Source organism: Balaenoptera borealis, assembly GCF_965194805.1.
Source record: "Balaenoptera borealis genome assembly, chromosome: 10".
Taxonomy (NCBI): domain Eukaryota; kingdom Metazoa; phylum Chordata; class Mammalia; order Artiodactyla; family Balaenopteridae; genus Balaenoptera; species Balaenoptera borealis.
The window spans coordinates 76,732,910-76,756,593 of record NC_138874.1 but is presented as its reverse complement, the minus strand read 5'-3'; the positions used below and the strand labels follow the sequence as shown (position 1 = coordinate 76,756,593).

Genomic DNA, 23,684 nt, shown 5'->3' with positions numbered 1-23,684 from the left:
TAGATCTATGGAAACAGTTATTTGCCCATATCTTTAAAAATAACATGTAAAGACTCTATTATTTCCCTAACATTAGTTTGTTGTTAATATGAGTAATATTTTTGGATTGCTACTACATATTTTGTCCTCTTTGGGGTGTTTTGTATGTGCTAACCACGTATCTGTCCCCAAAGTCCACATTCTTAATCTCTATGCTATTTTGCCCCTCTAAATATGAAAACATATACTTTTGTGTTGATGCAAAAATAGAAACGTCAGTTTTATGTTTAAGGCCACACCACATGTAAGTCACAGACAGAGTAGGGCCCAGACTCAGGTCTCCTGATTTATGAGAGCCTACACAGGGAAATTCACCACATGATTCTCTAATTTAGAGAATGCAAATGAACATCCAAATATAAGATTGATGGGAAAAATTAGTGGCAGGAAAGAAAATTAGTAAAGTAGATATTCCAGGTTGAATTAGAGATAAAATATGTCACTTAAAACAAATTATCATGCTTTTCTCTTTAGAAGGTTCATGCACGAAACCTATCATCCAATCCTCTCTTCTGTATAATATAAATAGGAATTCTCAAAAGTCTTACTTATTCTGTTCCCCTGTAGTCGCTAGTAAATGAGATGAGGAGCATAAAAAAGCAGGTCAAGTGAAACAAGGTAGTATTTAAAAAATCATCTAATCCTATAAGACAACCTTATTTATATCTACAAAGTCTGTACTTAAAATTAAACATTATATTTAAAAGCCAGGTTTTGCTTGGAGAATTTCTGGGCATGAGTCCCATTTTCAGTAATGAGACCAAAGTAAAACTAAAGCCAAAACAGGAGAAGTATACAAAATATACTATTTAGTTACTTTGGAGAGCAAAACATTAAAAGAAACAAGCTACTCCATTTTCAATATTAAGACAAGCAAATATTTATAACCTCTTAGCTCCTTGCACCAGAGGATGGAGAATACAGACTAACTTTTGTCCTGCTGGCTTGTGGCAAGCAATGTAACAAATTCCATGATCTCTAGTATGAACCCTTTAAAGGAGATACAACAATTTAGGGGAAAAAAAGAAAATAGGAAAGATTATCAAGACACTTAAATACATTCTACGAAAGAAGAAATAAATAACTTTTTTCCTGGAAAGTCAGGAATTATTTATTATGCATCTATAGTGTCCACTTTTTACATTTTTGTGTTTGCTTTTGTCTACACTCATTCTTCCCAATTTTTCCTAAGCCCACTTCAGTTAGGCTTTTGCCCCCACCACTCAAATACAGCTGTTCTTGTCAAAATTACCAGTAATTCCTACATTGCTAAAAGCAATATTTATTTTTAATCCATATCTTACTTAACCTACCTTCAGCATTTAAAACATTATTCACTAGTCTTTCAAGACAACACTCTCTCTTGGTTTTCTTCCAATACTATTATCCGTTTCTTCTCATTCTCATTTTCTGGTTTCTCCTTTCTTCTCCAACTTAAAATTGGGGTGGCCCTGGAGTCAGGTCTTAGTCATCTTCTCTTCTTCTTACTCACTTCCTTGCTAATCTAGTCTAATCTCATGGTTTGAAAAATCTCAGTAACTAACCCTAAATAGACATTTCTCCAAAGAAGACATACAGATGGCCAACAAATGCTTGAAAATATGCTCAACATCACTAATTATTAGAGAAATGCAAATCAAAACTACAGTGAGGTATCATCTCACACTGGTCAGAATGGCCATCATTAAAAAATCTACAAACAATAAATGCTGGAGAGGATGTGGAGAAAAGGGAACCCTCCTACACTGTTGGTGGGAATGTAAATTGGTACAGCCACTATGGAGAACAGTAGGGAGGTTCCTCAAAAACTAAAAATAGAACTACCATATGACCCAGCAATCCCACTCCTGGGCATATACCTGGAGAAAACCATAATTCAAAAAGATATATGCACCCCAGTGTTCATTGCAGCACTATTTATAATAGCCAGGACATGGAAGCAACCTAAATGTCCATCAACAGAGGAATGGACAATGAAGATGTGGTACATATATACAATGGAATATTACTCAGCCATAAAAAGGAATGAAATAGTGCCATTTGCAGAGATGTGGATAGACCTAGAGATTGTCATACAGAGTGAAGTAAGTCAGGAATAGAAAAACAAATATCGTATAACATCGCTCATATGTGGAATCTGGAAAAATGGTACAGATGAACTTATATTTAAAGCAGAAATGGAGACACAGATGTAGAGGACAAACTTATGGATACCAAGGGGGGAAGGGAGGGGGTGGGATGAATTGGGAGATTAGAATTGACATATATACACTACTATTTATAAAATAGGTAACTAATGAGAACCTACTGTATAGCACAGGGAACTCTACTCAATGCTCTGTGGTGACCTAAATGGGAAGGAAATCTAAAAAAGAGGGGATATATGTGTATGTATAACTGATTCACTTTGCTGTACAGCAGAAACTAACACAACATTGTAAAGCAACTATACTCCAATAAAAACTTTTTAAAAATGTCAGTAAAATAATGACTCCCAATTTCTATCTCCAGCTTGGAGCTCTGAAAGTCCAGAACCTATACACAACTGTATATGTAATAACTCTGCTTAAATAATAACTATAAAGATAGTTATTATCTAATTATTATAGTTATTATGTAACTACAGTAATAATTATTTTAAAATAACTATTAAATAATGTTTATTAGATACCTGATATCTAATAAACATTTCAAATGTAACCGCTGAAAAAATGAAATTCTCATCTCCCACCTCACAAACCTACTCCACAAACAGTCTTTTCCACTTTAATAGCAGCTCCATTCTTCCAGTCGCTCAGGCCAAGAACCTTGGAGTCACCTTTACTCCTTGGTTCTTTTCACACTTCACATCTAATCTATGAGGAAACTTTATTGACTATAACTTCAAAATATATGCAGGATCTAACTACTTCTCACCTCCTCCACTGTTACCACCCTGGTAGGGGCCAACCTACCATCATCTGCCACCTGGATGATTTAAACTTCTCCATCAGCTTCTACCCTTGCCAGTAGCCCATTCTTTTATGTGCAGCTCAGTGATTTTGTTAAATATTAGTCAGATCAAGTCACTTCTCTCATTAAAACCTCTCAATGATTTCCAATTTGACTCAAGCCTACGGGATCTGACCTCTTATTGCTTTTATCATATTCTCCTTCTCACTAAATATGCTCTGACCATACTATATGCTGCTCCACTAAAATTCAGGCATATTCTTACCTCAGAAACTTTGCATTGGCTGTTCCCTCTACCTCAAATGCTATTCCCACAAATGTACACATGAATCACATATCTTTTTCCACATGACCTACATTGACCACCTCATTTAAATTATATCCCCAGCACTGGAATTCACAATGTAATCTGCTTTTTTTATAGCACTTAACAGATAAAATATTTCAAAATCTGTTTATTTATTATACTTGTAATTTATTGTCAGAATTATTCCACTAGAATATAACTTTCTAGATATCATGGATGTGTGACTATTCTGTTAATGTTGACTTCCCAGGCTTATTGTAGTAGCTAACACTGAATAGTCTGTCAATAAGTACTGAATGAATAAATGTTCTTTTGGTAAGAAAGTCACACACTACTGGAAAAGCAAATTATGCTGTAATGAAAAGGTGGCTTAGCAGAGTGATATTTGTCTCCCAGTCGATAGCTAACCAACTTCACAACACCTGTTAAGTCCCTTACCCTCCCTTAATCACAGTAAATGACAATTTACAAGACATCTTGATTGTGTGATAACAATACATTCAAATTCAATTCAAATGCATTCAATTGTGTGATACAATATATTCAAAATACTTAATACTTAAATACTTAATTCAAAAATGCCTTGCAAGAAAATGTCTTGCTCAATAACTGTTAGTTGTATTATTGTTATTAAAAATAGTTTAAAGAAAATCTCCTGCTTGGAGTGATAGATGGGGAAAAAATTTAAAAGTTTTTTAAAAATTAATAATTTATGTTTCCATCTTCTCATTTGATAATATATAATCAATGGATTTTATACTCCAAGAAATATTTCATGTCATCAAACTTAAGAAGAAAAAACAAGTCTTATGTTAATGTAATTAACTGTAGTTTTATTTTAAAATGTAAATTAAATGTTGCAACTAAAAAGGTAAAACCATACTTTAGTCTTGATAATTCTGATAATTTTGCATTTTTCCTATATTTATATTTAAAAATAAAAATGGAATTATATTGTATGTAAAAAAAAAATGTCCTTTCTCTATGCATCTGTAAACCTAACCCTTTATTGCAACAAATGTCTGAGCATCATTCTTCTCTAGACCTTTAAATTCTATGAGAGGGTAAACACTGTAAATTTGTCTGTTTCATACATTGCTAAATGTTTGGTCAGTTCCTGGTATATGGAAGAATTCAAAAATAGGTTTGTTGTGAATTTTGTGTATTTTCAATTTCAATAGGCTATGTATATCTTTGCTTTACATAAATATTTTCTACAAATAAAATGAATGTGCCATGATTTTAATCCCCATTTTATAGATATTTACAGAGGGGTTGTCTTGGACATTAAAATGAAGCAGAAATAAATTTTTGTGAATGTATAACATGAACACCTTAAGTTATGTGAGTGCCATCTTTATTTGTGCATTTTAAAGGTTTTTCATATCTAACCAAGCTTACCTACAGATAATTGGTACTGATATGCATTCCTGCCAGTCATATAAAGATATATAAAGGGCCACAACCTATCCTCCTCACTCACCAATTGTGGTTCCCTGTTAATAGGAATGAGGGTTGTGAATAGGTGATCTACAGTCTTCCAGAATTTATCAACATTTACCTATAATACATATATAAATAAGCTGATATATATTTTTAGATATGGGGAGGTTTTTAAAATGGGCAGTGGTTTAAACAAAGAGATGTTTGCTCTGATTTGCTTTGTTTTTCACTTAGCTCATGACTTAGACACATTTTCTTGTCAGACTGAGGCAAATTGATTACTTTAGCAAGGTTCTGACTGAGTACACTCTTATAGTGCATTAACACACTTTGTTATTTGCCAGTTTTCTTGCCTCTCTCTCCTATTAAACTATAGTCTTTAATCTCTAGTTCTTAGGACCTGTTTGACCAATTTTTACAAACATCACATACCTTAGGAAGGAAGGGGGATGGTGGGGAGGCGAGGGGAGGGGAGAAGAGAAACAAGGAACAAAGTATGGATGAAAGGAGGAGGGAAGGAAAACAAATGGCAAAGCCATTTCCCTATATACCAGAAGCAAATGACAGGTAACTTTCAAAAATTATGGCAAACAGATAGAGCAGTGGTTCTCAAACTTTAGTTTACATAAGACTCAGCAGGAAAGCCTATTATAAAGCATATTCCCACATCCTCCCCACAAAGATTCTGATTCATATATCTTGGACAGGGATAAGAAATCTCCCTTTTTATCAAACTCCTTGGGTGGTTATAATGTGAGTACTTTGAGAGACACCCTTCTGGGTCTGGCTACTTCATGCTTGAGCTACGCCCACACTCGAATTTCTGGAAAATCTTTCTTTGTAGTCTTATTGGTTAGCAAAGATGACCAGTAAGGCTCCATGACAATACTGTATATCCAAAAACACACTGGTGTCATGTAGCAGACTTAGCTAGCTTCTGGTAATTGATGCTACATATAATACTACTATCAAATGGGCAGGTTGAGTGCCACTAAAAATGTTTTATGATTGTAGCATAACAAAGGATGGCATGTATATAAATGTGAATATTCTGCACATAATAAATTCAGTCTGTTACTGTTCATATGTCAAGATCAAATCTTCTTGACATTTCATTGTTCTTAATTAATTGAAATTTAATTATGGATTATTCTATGCACACACACACATATGTATGTACATATTTCTGATTATGTTGCTCTCAAATGAAAGATTCTTCCATGTTTTCTAAGAAAACCTAAGAAGTGGGAATATTGACAAAACCTTCCATCCAGTTCTCCACCTGGAAACACTGGTAAGGTCTTTGACTAGGTTAGTTGACTAAGTTAGGGTTTTAAGATCTATAAGATCTAGGGAATATTCATTTGTGTATGTGGACCTATAAATTTTATCTCACATTTCACCATACCCCAATGAAAATAAGACCGAAAGTTCTGGTGTCTGATGGAAAAGTACTACAGGGAAAATCTTCATTTAATCTTTATGGAAACTTCTACAACTGCAGGCTCAATCAGGACCTCTGACATGTGTTTATTTACTTATTTGTCTGTTTCTTTAATTACTATTTTAATTTTATACTGCCTTACCAAGTTCCCAAGTGATTTTAAAATATGGTTATATCTCAAATTTAAGTTCCCTGAAAATCACATGGGCATCTTGATTCAGTGGATAGAGCCCTAAAATCTTCCTTTCAAAAACAAGCACATCACAGGATCCTAACATGTCCAATCAATAGACCTTTGAGAATAAATTGCTGTCTAGCATTTTGACTCCTCTCACATGTTTGTAGGCAGCTGTTACACTCAAAAAAAGCCAAGGTGGAACACCTTAGGTCAATTCTGCTCTAGCCTTTTATGCAAGCTGCTACTGTTTTCAGCCTTTAAGTAAAGTCTCAAATTTCAGTTTGGACCTGAGGGTGGGAAGTAAAAGTGGAGGAACCTCACTTATATAAGGGAGTTCTCCACAGGATCCTGTTCAGCTCACTAAACTCTACAAGGGCTGGGGGTTGAAGCCCCAGTGACTGTAAAGGGTTACATTTCCCTTTTTTGTACATACATTTTTCTTTTGGAACGTCTTAGGGAGAGATGGCTGTGGTAAGCCTGTGTTCCCTGGATCAAAGATCATATTAATATTGCCGACTAATTAATAATTAAAATAAGTGCATTCTATTGCTTCTTGACCCTTCTTATACTATTATATTGCTTTACAACCTACAGAAACTTCATTTATTTAAACTTTACTACTCTAAAAATTAAAGAATACATAGTCTGACAACAGCCTATTTATGACTATTACTAAAAATATTTAAGAACTTGCAAAACATAAAATAATTTATCAGATAAAACACAAAGAATTGTCTTGTATCTTATACAACTGATTTGTTTGTAATGCCGTAAGCATAGCGAAAGAGTGCATTTCTGTCTGGAAATAAAAACATTTTCTGTTTGAGAAAAAAGAAAAGATATCTTTACTAGGCAGACTATAAACAATGCACTCCCAAAGGGGTTTATAATATGACAACAAAATAATACTGACACACTTCCCATCTAGAAAATATTTTTAAAGTATATTCTATCTTCATTTGATGTAAGAATATGCCCACTGTGTTTATAACTTATTGCAGTGAAAACATGAATCCTTGGATCTTCTGTATATTTTTCAATAATAAAAATCTTTCTCTTTGCTTAGAGCTTGAGATATAAACTGACACTAGAATGACTAAGGCAATTTTGAATAATTTAAAGAAGAAAAACCCAGTTGCTCCCAGAGAGACCACAGATTCAGAAAACTCCTGCCAAGCACAGATATATCACACTATTTGGCTGGTGGTTTGAACATGAGAATCATCTTGGCTATAAATAGCACAGTGAGCCAGAGACAAAATTATGATCGTGATGGTGTAGTAACTTTTTTCTGGAGTGCTTCTAATTCATGTTGTAGTCCCCTTATTTTGCCCTGCCCTTCACTTCCTCAACCAGCAAATGTCTATGCTGGATTCTGATTCCATTCCCACAGAGTATTCTCTCCACTAGGAGAAAGCTCTCTCCTAAGGTGCCTTTGTGAACTGGTTGACTGGAATAGTCCATCCTGGAATATCTGAATTTCAAAAAATCATCAGTATACAAAAAAAGTCTGTCTCTAAGTGGGTTATTTTTCAGAGCCTGGAAGGTAATGAGAATGGGAGTTTCTCCTATGTACTAGTCTGTTCTTGAGAAAAAACTAGTGAGAAGACCTGTTTAGCTTTCAAGTCTTTAGATATACCCTTTTAATTTCATTTTCTATGCAACAACCAAGAAGCCTATGAAGAAAGATTACTTGAGAACATTCATGTAGGAGGGTTAAGGTAGTTTCTGTGTGTGAAGTGGGGAGATACGGCAAGGTCTGCTCAGAGTGTCTTCCATGTGAACATTCTACAATATTTAGACTTGCTGTTGTACTCTTACAATGACCTTTGCAGACAAGAGGGCCTTGCCAAAATCAAGGGACTGTGATGAGAATGGATAAATTGCTTCTCTTCTTCCAAGCAGTTGCAGCTCACCTTGTGAAGAAGGAAAGAGGCCAAATAAAATATCACTTCTGTGTGTCTTTTGTCAGCTTGCACATTTGGACAGCCACTATATTCAACTGCTGTATTCTATTTCTGTTCTAACTAACCTAGCAGGATGAATAACAACATGAGAAAAGAGGACACCATATATTCTTTCCTTGTATTAATTTCCATAATTGTCATAATAGTCAATTAATTTAGCCTAGTACTTAGAATTTGTAGAAATGTGAACAAGCAGGAGTAAATAAAAGGATACAGTGTTCTTTTTGAAGAAACAAACGTAATGTTTTACGTGACAATCTACTAAATTGAAAAAAAAAGAACGTAAAATTAAAAGATGAACATCTAGCAAATGTATCAAATATGTCAGTAGATTTCTAAAAGTGTATTATTCATTAAGACATCAATGGAGGGATTGTTGTTTCATTACTGATAAGAACTAATACCTGAAATTTCTGTGGGATAATTTTCCCTAAAACATATAAAAGACTTTCACTCTTAATGGACTTAAACTTCTTTACCTTATAGATCTTGCTATTGGGCAGAGGAAGTGAGCTTACTTTTCACTTAACTGCTGAACTAAGATGTGAGATATGTGTATTTTATTCTTTCAATGGGAATCCATAAGAATAGGGAGAGGCATATATGGCTAGAATATTTCCAGAATTATGAAAGTATGTCATTTATAGAATTTGTCTTCCTTCCTATGGCTGGACAACATCAGCTCTGATTTTTTTTTTTTTTTTTTCTTATCATAACCCTGGCTCACTGAAAGATTCTATTCAATCTTTCTCAAAGGGAGCATCTAAGCCCTTCTTCTCTCCTTTTAATTTCTCTATTTGTGTGTGTCTCTCTCTTTTTTTTTTTTTTGATAAACTGACAATCCATACACCACAGCAGAATGATAGTAACTTATACTTCACATTCTCCTTAACAGCTTTAATGAATTTTGATAGCTCTCTCATGTTCATGGGGGATGCCATCCTTTTTATTTTGAGAAGTGATGACCGATCATCTGTGACTTCTTACTCTGTCCGTCTGCCCCTAATACCTGATCTTTCAAATCAACAAAGTTTTCTGTTGGAATTTCATGTAGTGGGCAATTTGTCAACTGGCTTGAAGGCAATATGGAGCAGCATGATCTATCTTTTTGTGTTAGCAATATCTATTGGCAATGTGGGGAGATGGACAGGATGCATGAAAAAGAGGCTAAAATCTTAGAGATCACTTGTGTGAGATGAAGGGCCTTGAGGATGAAAACTAGAGCACTGCAGTGGGCATGGAGAGTTGCGGGAGACATTCAAAAGAAATTCCAGATGTATCTGGATAGGACTTGAAAAGTGACTGGATAGGGCCATACAGGAGCTGGTGTCTCAGAAGAACTGGGAACTCCTAGCTTGGGTGACAAGCTGATTGTAATATTATTAATTGAAAGAAAGAAGCCGAGGTTTCAAACGGATGTATATAGTTTACTACGTTAATTTGACGCAATTGCAAAATACTAGGAGTAGTTATTCAGCCAGTACTTGGAAATACAGATGTAGAAATCAGAAGGGAAATATGTCTAAAAGCACAATTTCCATACTTTCCATACCTCTTCCTTGAGGCAGAGCTTTCATACATTTCTGTCTCCTCAACACCAAGCAAAATATCAGGCACTTAATAGGCACTCAGAAAGGATTTGGCAAATTGAAAACTAGCAAATGTCATATGGCTTAAAGACAGTGAATCCTAGTTACCCATTGAATTCCTAAGCAGTAAAGTAAAATTGATATCATTATTCAAATAGAGGCCAAATATTTTCTAGGGTTGTGGCATTAGAGATTCATGTGTAGGATCAAGGGCTGTAGTCGCTGTTCTTGTAGGCCTCAATCATTTCTTGTACACTGTTGTCCTGTGAATCTCAAATTACTAAAGCAAAGTAACTCGCCAGGAGAACTGGCAAATTAACTCTACTATTCAGGCTCACCAGTTTCAATTCTCTGGCTCATTTTCTGTGTAAAATATGTATCTTTTCTTTAGAAGGAGAATTTTTTGTTTGTTTGTTTAAATACAGTCATAAATAGCTTTAAACTGTCTTAATATAGGTATGGCTTTTTTCCAGGGATTGAATTTATTCGAGAAGTTCCTTGCACCTTTATTCTGGGCAGAGACAGGATAAAATTCTATCAAATACATGTACTTTCAAATATATGTATTTAAATGCAATGAAGACGCAGTACCCAAATCCAGCAGCCTTAAAAAGATTTACTGTGCCAGGGAGAAAGCCATTACAAGAAATACGTATTGAGCACTTTTATACATTGTACGTGGATAGGGGTATGGGCTTGGGACAAAATGTTGAAGAAATATATTACAATCTGCCCTCCCTCCTATAGAGGTCAGGGGAAAATAAACAGGCAAATTCTATACAGAATGATCAAAGCCACCACAGGGACTAGTGGGATGCAAGGAGGGGCTTCCGATCAGTGGTCATGCCTTTCCAGAGGAACTGTCTGTCTTAGCATACGAAGCATCAATGAAATATCAGTGTGAATTAGACTGCTGATTAAAAAAAAAAAGGAGGAATGATTCAGGAAGAACAGCAAATGCCTGCAGGCTAGAAAGAGCATGGTGAGTTTAAGGCAGTGCAAGTCGTTTAGTATGGCTGGCACAGAAAGTATGCAGGGTGACTGATGAGAGCTTAGGGTTAATTATGCTCATTATGTGGAAAGAAAAGATGTTAAAGGTCAGCCTGCTATGCAGTATAAGTAGGTCAATGAATAACAACATGAAAATCAGAGGGACCATGATACAGTGATATTTGTGGTATCATTGTGACCCTTGCTATTAGTTGTTAACTAAAGAGATTTAGACAGGTACTTCCCTGGTGGCACAGTCGTTAAGAATCCGCCTGCCAATACAGGGGGCACGGGTTTGAGCCCTGGTCCAGGAAGATCCCACATGCCGTGGAGCAACTAAGCCCGTGCGCCGCAACTACTGAGCCTGTGCTCTAGAGCCTGCAAGCCACAACTGTTGAGCCCTCATGCCACAACTACTGAAGCCTGTGCACCTAGAGCCCATGTTCCACAACAAGAGAAGCCACCGCAATGAGAAGCACGCGCACTGCAACAAAGAGTAGCCCACGCGCAGCAATGAAGACCCTATGCAGCCAAAAATAAAGAAATAAATTTAAAAAAAGAGATTTAGACAAAAAAATTATGTTTGAGCAACTGAAAGACAGTGAATTACTGATAATTTATCCATTTAACGCTTGTATTAGATGCCCAGAGTATAAATATATAAATTATTAATATTTTTGTAAAAATACTGCACTTCTAATAGTGAAGGTGAATGTTCTGGACTTTGTTAGAGACACTCCATGCATGAACTAATTCATCATCATCTAGAATCTAAACTGTGCTTTCATATTTCTATTGCATAATTGTTTTTTGCTGTATAACTATGGTGATCGCATAAACTTTCATCCAAACTGGGACATTTTTGAGGGTGAAAGATGTTTTATGAATAATTACACAAGGACAATAGGCATAAATATGAACTGTCCTGGGAAAACCCAGGACTGGCTATGATTCTTATTCAAAATGTGTGTTTCATTTTAAAGTGTGCTTAAATGATTGCAATTATGTAAAATTTGGAATAGTGTTTTGAAATGGAACACCCTTTTCTCTTTTAATTAGATGTGTTTTAATCCTTTAATATTCTAAAGTTGGTGAACTACTCCATTTTGCCTTCCTAATTTCACCTTTACATTTTTATTTGTCAGTATACTTAGTAAATAACTGGCAGAAATAGATAAAATGAAGATGATAAATTTCTAACTTGTGACTGTTAAATGTGCATACAGCTTTTTAAAGCAGAATTCTTCTTCAAAGTCTAGAAGAGGATACTTCATTTTATTTTATTTTTCCTTAGCTTCCAAAACAGAAATTGGGATCAAGTCCAATAAAAAAAAAATTATGGTCAATGAAAAATGAAGCATTATTAAAATAAGAAAAAGGGAAGAATTTGAAAGACTTACTGCAGAGAACTACCAGATTGTAGCACTTCAATGGATCCTTATACAAAGACACAATACTCAGCTAATATTCAAGCAAGTGGCACATTATTATTCTTACAGATTGATACCTTTGCTTATTATCCCCTTGACTGCACACAAAACACAATAATTTGAATCTAATAATGTCGGTAAAAACTTCCATTAATAATATAAAGTGTTATTAAAACAAAAAAAAATTATCTCTGGCCTGTCCCAATTGATTTTTGTTTCTATAATTCATAGACTGAGTTTCACTATACCTGGGGTACACCAGGACAAATGACTTTGATAATAAAGAAAAATAATTGATTTCATATTTCAAGTGGGGCAGTTTGGAAACAGTGCTTTGTCAAGTTTCTTAACTCCCACAGAGTGTAGCACCACAGGGCTCCAGGTAGATCCACAGGAGACAATGGAAACACATTTTGGAGTTTTATATAGTCCAATGATAATTAAAATAAAACCGTGCAAGATGAATCTCATGCGTGACTATTTTACATAAATGGTAAAAAGAGCCTTTCTTTGTTGAATGACTCCCAAACCCCTACTGAATGAAATCCAAGGAAATTGCAGTCGAACATAAGGCTCTCTCCAAGGTCTGGCTCTATATCTCATTTCCCTGTTAACTGCTTGTAGCCTGGTACATCATGCCTCCAAGCTTTTGCTTCTGTTCTTCCTTATGGTCAAACATATTTCCTGCTTTCATTCATTAGCCTAAGCCATCCAATACAACAACATTGAGCTTGGGATAATCCCCAGAAAATCTTCCCTGAGTCCCAGATTAATTTAAATGTCCTTAACCTGTGCTTCGTTAGAGCTTTTACATTGCCTTCCTGTTAGCAGTTGATATGTTGTATTTGATTTATCAGCTTATGTGATTCTTTCTCCTTCTAGACTATGCATTCTTCAAGGACAAAGAAACACTAAATACAGAATCTAGTGTGTATAACATAATCGGTGCTAACAAAATATGTCTTAATTTGAGCTAAAATTAAGTGTATAGATGTATTATTGTTTGCAGTTGCACTGACAGATAATTACACCAGAAAACCATTTCTAAGGAATTGCATCTTCGTGAAGTGAAATAAGTATGGCTTTAGCTTAGATAAACTTAAATTTGAATTTCAATTCTGCTGCTTATTAGTGATGTAACTCTGATTCAATCACTTGCCCTATCTGAACTTTAGTTTTGACATTTGTACCCATAAGCATAGTACTAAGTACTAAGGTTGTGGCTATAAAATATACATAAAACACCTTGTACAATGTACATGCTCAGTAAGCTTCCTTACCTTACTTCCTTTTCCTTTAACACTTTTAAATTAAAAAAAAAATGCCATAGGGCTGCATATCTATATCTATTTTTTATATGTTTAGATATGAAAAAGTCAGACAATACACACTAGAGATACTGTGTGTCCTTGCTTATTTCTGTTCTTTTACTTAAAATGCTTTTCTCCTAGCCCCGATCTCTACTTGGTAAATTCATACTCTTCCTTCACTGCTCAGCTCAAATCTTACTTTCTCAGTAAAGTCTCTAAGAATTAACGGATAGATCATCTGGGTTTCCACAATACCTTTGCAATGATTTTATTACAATATATTATATATTATTAAATCAAAATTGTAATGCCAAATGGATTCCCTTAGCTTTGAAAATTTTTGTGGTTGAAGAACATCTTTCAAAATAAAGAAATAATGAAACATATACTAAAATAATTTCTGGACAAGCAAGATCTTTTCTTTTTAGTTTTGAAAAAGCAATAACATTAAAAAACATAATATATTATTAAAATAAAAATATATATAAATCCAGGCACTTTTTAAATACATTCATTGGTTAAGCTTTTGTGGTCAAAAATTAAATCCACTTGGTAAAAAAAAAACAAACAAACAGAAAACAAAACCTAAACTAAATGTTAGAAGATGTAATAAATTATAGTATGTAGAATTACATACATTTGACCAAGGCATTTATTACATATAAAAATATTCAGTATTTGAATAGCATTGTAATATAAAAAGTTATGTTAAAGAAAAGCAACACGATGTATTAGAACTGTTGCACTTCACCTTTTTAAAGAAAAACTGGCTAATTGCAGTTCAAATTAATTTTAATTTTTATAGCTTAAAAGTCCCTACAGTAGCCTCTAGAGGATTCATTGAAAAACACAAGAACATTAGAACATTAGCTATATTTATAAACCCAAGAACGTTAAGCAATTAGTTAAATTTACCTTAATAACCAAATCAAACTTCTGGTGAAAGTCTCTATTTACTGGCTCCAGGAGACTAAGTTCTGCAGTCCTGGGATGCATATGAAAAAATCGTGGGTAATCCTCAGGAGTCCCTGAAAGACATTGACATTTCAGCACTTAATTGAGAACAATAAGTAATATGTGTATTTGCTATATCTATTTCCCTTCATTAACTGAGGAACAAAACCATAATTTTATTAGTAAATTAAGTTTCATAATTATACAGTCTAGGGAAAGCAGATGCAAATGTGGTATATCTTTCATTAGTTTATGAGTAAGAGGGTGAAAATACTTGTTTGGATGATTTTCCAAATATCTTTTATTAAGTGAGCACTTTAATTAATTTGAAACTTCATCACATAAAAGAGATATAAAGTATATCGAGAACAAATTTTGAATTATAAAATTGTATTTTAGTGGTACATAAATATTAATTATAATCTACATGGTCTTTCACCATATCTTATAACAATGACTAGTAATTTGTACCAAATATCAAGTTGCTTGGAAATTAAAATAAGAATATTCTGTCTAGCTGGGCAAATATTTTTCTTAAGATAAGTATTCAGCTAAATATATCAATCATATGAAATAAAAATATTCAAATATTAAATAAAATATTTTGAATTACTCAGTGTCTAGAGAGGATATTTCTTAAATGCAGCCATTTTAGTGAGTTGAAATTTCCTTGAATTGTATCATCTTCCTTTATATACTACAACATTCTTTTTTCCAAAGTGAAGATAAAGTGGAAGTCAAATCATATAACTGTGGGATATATGCATTTAGCATAACAATAATGATAAGAATAAAATAACACAGCTGCCAATTATTGAATCCTACACTGTACTAAATGCTTTATATAAGTAATCATTGATAACTCTGTAAATCATTCCCATTTTACACAGGAGAACTTAGGAGATTTGCAATATTAAGTAATTTGTCCAAATTCAAAGAGACAATGTCAGACAGAACTTGCATTCAAATCCAGGTTGACAGACGCCAAACATATACAAAACTGCGTTAATTGCTATACTCTTTTGCTTCAACTATGAGACAAGAAAGAAAATTTTCCTGGGCATTATGTGAGGGGAGAAAATATATGTCAGTAAAATAGACTTAAAAATCCAGAAATAGTCAAAAGTGCATATGAAAATTGAGCTTATGATAAAGGAGTCATCTCAAAATAATAGGGGAAAATGGATTTTTGAATAGGAGCATTAACCTAATAGGAGAGACAGAAAATGATAAAATTGTGTCTATTCTTCATACAATATACTAGAGTAAACTCCAAATGGAGAAGATATTCATGCACAATAAGCAATAAAACAACATAAGAGCTAGTAATAGCTGAAAACACGGATGAATCCTATTCTAATGTGAGAGTGGGCATAACTTTCCTACCTATGGCTCAAAATAAAGAATCAATAAGGAAAAAGAGTGATAAATTTAATGGCATTACAAATTGCATGGCAAAACACAATAAACAAAATAAAACTGCAGGTGACAAACCAGGGAAATATTTGTATTTACGTCAGAGACAAAGGCTTATATCCCTAACATATGTAGATTTGCAAACTAGAAAAGTAAAAGATCAGCAATATATTTTTTAAAAAGTTTTGGGATAGAGAATGAACAGATAGTTCACAGAAAGAGAAAGGCAGATGACTCTTGACCGCACACAAAGATATTCACCTTTATACATAAGAAGGAAAACTCAAATTAAAACTACACTGAGATTCTATTTCTTTCTTGCTCAGTTAGCAATGGTCCAAGGTGGATGCCAAAATCCATGAACTGAATTTTTGCTAACGATACCACCATTTTTCTCACTATACTGGTTCAAATCCTTATTCCTCTAATACAACTCTGCATATATTTTCCAAATGATTCTTCCTTGTCTGTCATTCTCTCCAGTGGGTTTCACTTATATAGTGTTAGCCTCTCATTCAGAGTCTTGTCATTTCATTCTTCTACCACTGTGATAGCCTCCTAAATCTTTGAACATCCCATTTACTTATAATCACTGAAATAAACTTTACTTGAAATAAATGCCACTTTACTCTCCCAGTTAGCTAGATACAATTTTTACTTATTGTTTACTGTGGTGATCCCCAAAGTAGGATTGAGGAAAAAATATCAAACCTCTTGAATTTCTATGATATCAGTTGTAATATCTCCTCTTTCATTTATAATTTTATAAATTTGAGTCATCTTTCTTTTTAGTCTAGCCAAAGGTTTGTCAATTTTGTTCACATTTTCAAAAAAAAACAGCTTTTAGTTTTATTGATCTTTTCTATTGATCTATTCTATTTCTCTTTCTTGTTTCTGTTTTATTTATTTCTGCTCTAATATTCATTATTTCTTTCCATTGCTAACTTTGGGCTTAATTTGTTTTCATTTTTCCAGTTCTTTCAGGTGTAGAGTTAGGTTGTTTTTTTCTGATTTTATTTTCCTTAATGTAGGCATTTCTCACTGTAAACTTTCCTCTTAGAACTGCTTTTGCTGCATCACATAAGTTTTGGTGTGTTGTGTTTCCATTTTAGTTTGGTGTGTTGTGTTTCCATTGTTATTATTATATAATTGTCTGGTGTACAGCATTATAGTTAAATATTTGTATACACTACAGAGTGATCACCACCACAAGTCTAGTCACCATCCAGCACTATACCCTCTTCACCCATTTCGTCCACCCCTCAGCCTCATTCCCCTCCAGTAAACACTTATCTGTTCTCCGTATCTGTAAGTTTTATTTTATTTGTTCATTGTTTGTTTTTTTTTTATATTCCACATATGAATGAAATCATACAATATCTGTCTTTCTCCATTTGATTTACTTCACTTAGCATAATACCCGTAAGGTCCATCCATATGGCTACAAATGGCAGGATTTCATTCTTTTTTATGGCCAAATACTATTCCATTGTGTGTGTACATACTTATATGTATATATGTGTGTGTGTGTGTGTGTGTATATATATATATATATATATATATATACACACACACACACATATATACAGTGGTATATATATATATTTTTTAATATATATATTTATATATATACCACTTCTTTATCCATTCATCCATCACTGGACACTTAAGTTGTTTCCATATCTAGGCTATTAGATAAATAATGCTGCAGTGAACATAGGGACACATATATCTTTCAAGTTAGTGTTTTTGTGTTATTTGCATTAATACTCAGAAGAGGAATAGTTGGGTCATATGATAGTTCTATACTTAATTTTTTGAGGACTCTCCATATTGTTCCAAAGTGGCTGCACCAATTTACAGTCCCACCAGCAGTGTGCAAGGATTCTCTTCTCTCCACATTATCTCCAACATTTGTTATTCCTTGTCAATTTGATAATACTTATTCTAACAGGTATGAGGTGATATTTCATTGTGATTTACATTTGCATTTACCTGTTGATTAGTAATGCTGAAAACGTTTTCATGTGACTGTTGGCCATCTGTATGTCTTCTTTGGAAAAATGTCTATTCAGATCCCCTGCTCATTTTTAAATCATGTTGTTTGTTTTTTATTTTGCTGTTGAGTTGTATGAGTTTTCTTTATATATTTTGGATATTAATCCCTTATAGAATATATGATTTGCAAATACCTTGCCTTTTCATTTTGATCATGATTTCCTTCACTGTGCAGAAGCTTTTTAGTTCCTCTCATTCTAGAGTTAGTAAATTGCTTCTTCTCTATTTTATTCCTAGTCAATATAGCTAGAAGTTTGTCAGTTTTACTGCTTCTTTCAAATAATCAATTTTTAGTTTCATTGACTTTATCTATTATTTTTCTATTCTCCATTTGATTAATTTCCACTCTGGTCTTTATTATTTCTATCCCTATGCTTTCTTTTAGTTTCCTTTTCCAGGGTTTTAGTGTGAACAATTACATTGCTGATTAAGAATTTTTCTTCTTTTTCAATGTTGGCATGTACAGCTATACACCTCCTTCTGACTGTCACTTAAGCTGCATCCTATAAGTTTTGGTATAATGTATTTTCATTTTTATTTATCTCAAAGTATTTTTCTAATTTCCTTTGTAATTTCTTATTTGAGCCATTTGTTATTTAGTAGTTGTTGTTTAATTTGTGAGTCTGCAAAATTTCCTTTGTTATTCACCTCTAATTTCATTCCTTTGTGGTCAGAGGATATAGTTTGTATGATTTCAATCATTTTCAGTTTAATGAGACCTGTTTTACAACCTAGCATATGGTCTATACTAGAGAATATTCTTGAGAAGAATGTATATGCTATTGTTTTTGGGTTGAGCGTTATATTGATGTCTATAGGATCTTGTTGGTTTATAATGTTGTTCAATTCTTCTTTTGCCTTGCTGATCTTCTGCCTAGTTTTTAATCCATTATTGAAAGTATAGTATTGAAGTATTTAACTACTGTGCTTGAATTGTCTATTTCCCCCTTCAAGTATGTCAGGTTTTGCTTCACTTCTGGGCTCTATTGTTAGATGCATATATGCTTATAATTGTTATACCTTCTTGATGGATTGACCCTTTTATCAGTATAAGATGTCCATATTTGTCTCAAGTGAAAAATTTTATTTTACAGTCTATTATATCTAACATTAGTAGTGCTACTTCAGCTCACTTTTAGTTATTATTCGCATAAACTACCTTTTTACATCCTTTTATGCTCCAACTAGTTATGTCTTTAATCTAAAATGTGTTTCTTAGAGATAGCATATAGTAAGATCATGTTTTTCTTTTTCTCTTTTTTATGCATTGTGCCAATCTGAGTCTTTTAACTGGAACATTGAATCCATTTACATTGATTGTGATTACTAAAAAAGATGGTATTTACCTCTGCCATTTTGCTATCTGTCTTCTATATATCTTATGTTCTTTTTGTTCCTCTATTGTTCCATTACTGCCTTATTTTTCATGTGTACTGTTTAAATTCCTTTGTTTTGTGTTTTACTATAAATCTTCAAATTATGTAAACAATTAAATTGTTAAACTATTCTCCTAGTGGCTATCCTGGTAATTAAGATTGATGTCTTAATTTATGGCAATCTAATTTGGACTAATAGCAACTTAACTTCAATAGTGTATAAAAATTTTACTCCTATATAACTCTATTTTACCTTTGCTCTTTGCTGTTATTATCACAAGTTACATGTTTCTACTTTGTCCATCAATATAGATGTATAATTATTGATTTATGATATTTTCTTTAAATCAAATAAGAGAAAGAAGAATTACTAGCATGTGTGTGTGTGTATGTGTATATATATATATGTGTATATATATATATATATGTATATATATATATATATATATATATATATATATATATATATAAAATGTCTTTTATACTTAACTATGTAGTTATTTTTACCAGTGTTCTTTATTTCTTCATGTAGAACTGAGATACTTTCTACTGTGCTTTCATTTCAGCCTTAGGTCTCTACCCTTCAGTATTTCTTGTAGCAAAGGTGTGCTACTGATAAATTCTCAGATTATCTGGGAATATCTTAATTTCTCATTTATTTTTGAAGGATATATTTGCTGTATTTAGAACTATTAATGAACATTTTCTTTTCTTTCAGTTCTCTGAACATGTCATACTAACGTATTCCAGTATCCATGTTTCCTGATGAGAAGTCGGGTTATAATTTTATTGAGAATCAATTTCTATTATAAAGTCACCTCTTTTTTGTTACTTTTGAATTATCTTTTGTCTGTGTCATTTGACAGTTTGATTGGGATGTGTCTAAGCATGGATTTATTGTAGGTCTGTCCTTTTGGGGAGTTCAATTAGCTTCTTGGAGGTATAGATTGTTTTCCTCAAATTTAGTTTTTGATCATTACTTATTCCTATATTCTTTCTGCCCCTTTCTGTTCTCTCCTTCTGGGACTCCTGTTATGCATAAATTGGTCTACAGAATGGTATTTTTTAGGTCTCTGAAGCTCTCTTTGCCTTTCTTCATTCTTTTTCTCTTTCATCTTCTCAGATTTGGTAATTCAATTGACCTCTCTTCAAGTTTGCTGATTCTTTCTTCTTCCTGCTTGAATCTTCATTGAGCCCTGCTAGTGAATTTTTAATTTCAGTTGTTATACTTTTCAACTCCAAAACTTGTTTCCTTTTTATAATTTCCATCTTTTTGTTGATATTCTCTATTAAGATGACATAGAATTGGCTCAGGCTACTGTGCGTAATCAATAGAAGTGGCAGTAATTCCCCCATTGATGATAATGATGGTAGGACCAGTGAAGGGGATGGCAATAGTCCCTGGATAACCTTCTTACAGACATCAGCATCCACATCCTCAAGTCTAGTAAACCGACTATCAATAATGTGTGAAAGTAGAAGAGCTTGCCACCTAGCAACTGGGAAAGCAAGCTCTGAAGAACACATACATTCAGAATTATCTGGATGGACATAAGGGAAACTAAGAGTTCTGGAAAAGTAGGTAAAATCAGAGCCATGGGAACCCTGCCTAGTGGCAGAGGGAAAGGGTTTGTGCTTCTATTTTCAACAGTTTTGCACGACTTAGGAAACATACTTTCTTTTTCTTTCTAATGGTAATAACAACATCAACTAACATTTATCGAGTGCTTTTTTCCAGGCACTAATATTTACATGCATTAGATCAAATTCTCAAAACACTTTTATAGAAAAGTCTATTTTGAGCAATCCTTTTATCAAAGGTCTATTTTTAAGAGGAACAATCTGAGACAGAGAGATTAAGTAACTTGCCTAACATTATATGAATAGTAAGGGTTGAAGTCAGGATTTAAACATGGATAGTACAATTCCAGAGGCTATGCTCTCAACACTTAACAATGTCCTCTCTATCTTTTAGAAATGTACATACTATGAAAATATATCAATTTATTCAACTTAGCTGTGAAAGCAAAGTTAATGATAGAGGTTATATATATTATGTAGTACTATCCATTATCCTAATGTTGGAGGTTGATGAAACTTAATGTCATTACATCATTTTTCTACTCTAATTCCTGCATTGGTTCCACATTTCACTCAGAGTAAAAGCCAACAAAGCTCAATAGTATACAAGACTATGTTTTCTGGCCCCCCCTTATTTCTCATACCCTCTTTCTTCTACTTCCCCCTCACTGACTCCTCTCCAGTGCTACTGGCCTCATTGATGTTTCTGAAACTCATCAGGCAAACTCCTGCTTTTATCTCTGCCTAGAAACTCTTTTCCCAGATATCAACATGGTTAACTCCTTCAAGTTTTATAGGATTTTACTCAAATCTCACCTTTTTAATGAGACATATCCTGATCAATCCTATTTAATACTGCAACACCCCTTCTGTACCTCCAATCCCATACATCAGCTCGATTTTTCTCATAGCACTGACTACCATTTATTTTGTATAATAAATACGTTTATTTACCACATTAATTGTTTATTGCCTGTTTCTGCGGCCCGAAAACCAGTGCTACAAAGTGAGGAATCTGTCTTGCTCAACAGAGTAAGCACTCATTTATTGAAAGAGATTAAATTTTTTTAAGTGAAAGAAACATGAATATCAGTGGATACTATCCCATTCTGAGTAACATGGTTCCCCAAGACTATCTTTAAATGTAATGCTTTGGACTTTGCACAGGCTGCATCATCTATCTAAATAATTTTTATCCCATTTTATACTTGAAAACCCCTCTCTTTTTGCTAAAATAACTCTGTCTAAGCAATTTTCTTAGAAATCCTTAATATTTTCCTCCCATGAGATCACATGATATGTGGCTCATACTTTATTTGTAGTACTTAAAACCATGTATTTTAATTTATTTTTTGGCATGTTTCTATCCATAGACTCTACCCCTCCCTAACCTAGAACATTTATCCCTCATCTTTGTATCTATAGCATCGAGCATAGTAATTGACATATTGTCAAGCCCTCAGTTAATAAAATAAACAATGACTATTTCCTTTTATGTATACCAAACCCCCTACAGACTTAGAGACTTCTGTTTATGTTCATAAGCGCTTTTTAAAAGTTTAATAGTCTAATCTATACAACTGACTTATAATACGTATGTAGTTCTAGACACCAAAGGCTTGAAACAGAATTACTTGAATTTTCTTTACAGACAGCATTTCTAAGTAGGATACAGCATCATATTTTGAAATCTGTCTAACGTCTCTAGGTGGTTGTGTTGTTATATACGTGTACATGGGGTGGGAAGGGGTTAAGGGTAAAGTTAAATTCCATTGAATATTTATTTTCAAGCATACTTCAGAAGTGACCTTCTTCATTAAGAGATGTATGGTCTATTTTACATATATCTGTCTCTCTAGAGACTATAAATCATGCAAAGCAGCAACATCCATATTTTAGCAAAAGCAATTTAAGAAGAGTGACATGATCAGATTCTCATTTTTGCTTTTGGTAGAACTGGCAGATATGCACAAGAATGGATTAAAATGGCTTCTGTGAACTTGTTCAAGGAAAAATTAACCAAGGGTATAATGTTTCCTTGGGGTAACATGATCTTTCTCTTTCTTTTTGGCTCTGATAGCTCTTATTTAATTGCCACATACTTTTAGAATTATGTAATGGTATCCAACCAATGATAAAGTACTAGTAGAGCAAACTGTAAGTTTTTCAATTGATTTTCAATTTTTTCTTAGAGAATTCTTTATGAGGTGATACAGAGGAAACTACCAATAGGTAGATTAAATCCTATTTTTGAAGTTGTTTTGCTTCCTCAATAAAAGTGTTTCTACTTGTTGTTCTACAAATTTCACTGAGACTAATACTAAAGAAGAAAAATGGTTATTTTTAAATGGTTATTTTAAAATTTATTTATACATAAAAAATAATTTCAATAAAATTTTTAAAAAATAATTTCTAAAAAGAAAATCTTTGTTATTAAAGTTTTTTTTAAATTTGAAACATATTTTTTCCCTACATGATTCTAGAGCTATAACTGAGAGTGCAAAATGTTAGCAGATACAAACCAACAAGGATGGAATAGAGGATGCCTGGCCTATCTGATGGTGGCTGAATATTCCGGTCCTGATCAATGGCTTGGATCGCTGGGGTAACAATGATGGGGTTCAATTCTTCCTGGAAAAAAAAATCAGAG

The 23,684-nt window shown here is 33.4% G+C and overlaps 1 protein-coding gene across 7 annotated transcripts in view; it reads right to left on the bottom strand.

The window, feature by feature from the left end:
* Positions 1-23,684, bottom strand: part of PCDH15 (protocadherin related 15) — a 751,961-nt gene that overhangs the window by 315,716 nt on the left and 412,561 nt on the right. For 6 of the 7 annotated variants that reach the window (XR_014230935.1, XM_082339387.1, XM_082339383.1 and 3 more), the window contains 2 exons: positions 23,557-23,665; positions 14,565-14,677 (listed from right to left, as the gene is read on the bottom strand). Coding sequence is in view for 6 of the 7 variants with exons in the window: in XM_082339387.1 (XP_082195513.1) it covers positions 14,565-14,677; positions 23,557-23,665 (222 nt within the window). In the remaining variant the exon portion in view is untranslated. Of the gene's footprint in view, positions 1-14,564; positions 23,666-23,684 lie in introns of all 7 variants that reach the window. The other variant, XM_082339385.1, reaches the window with a different exon arrangement.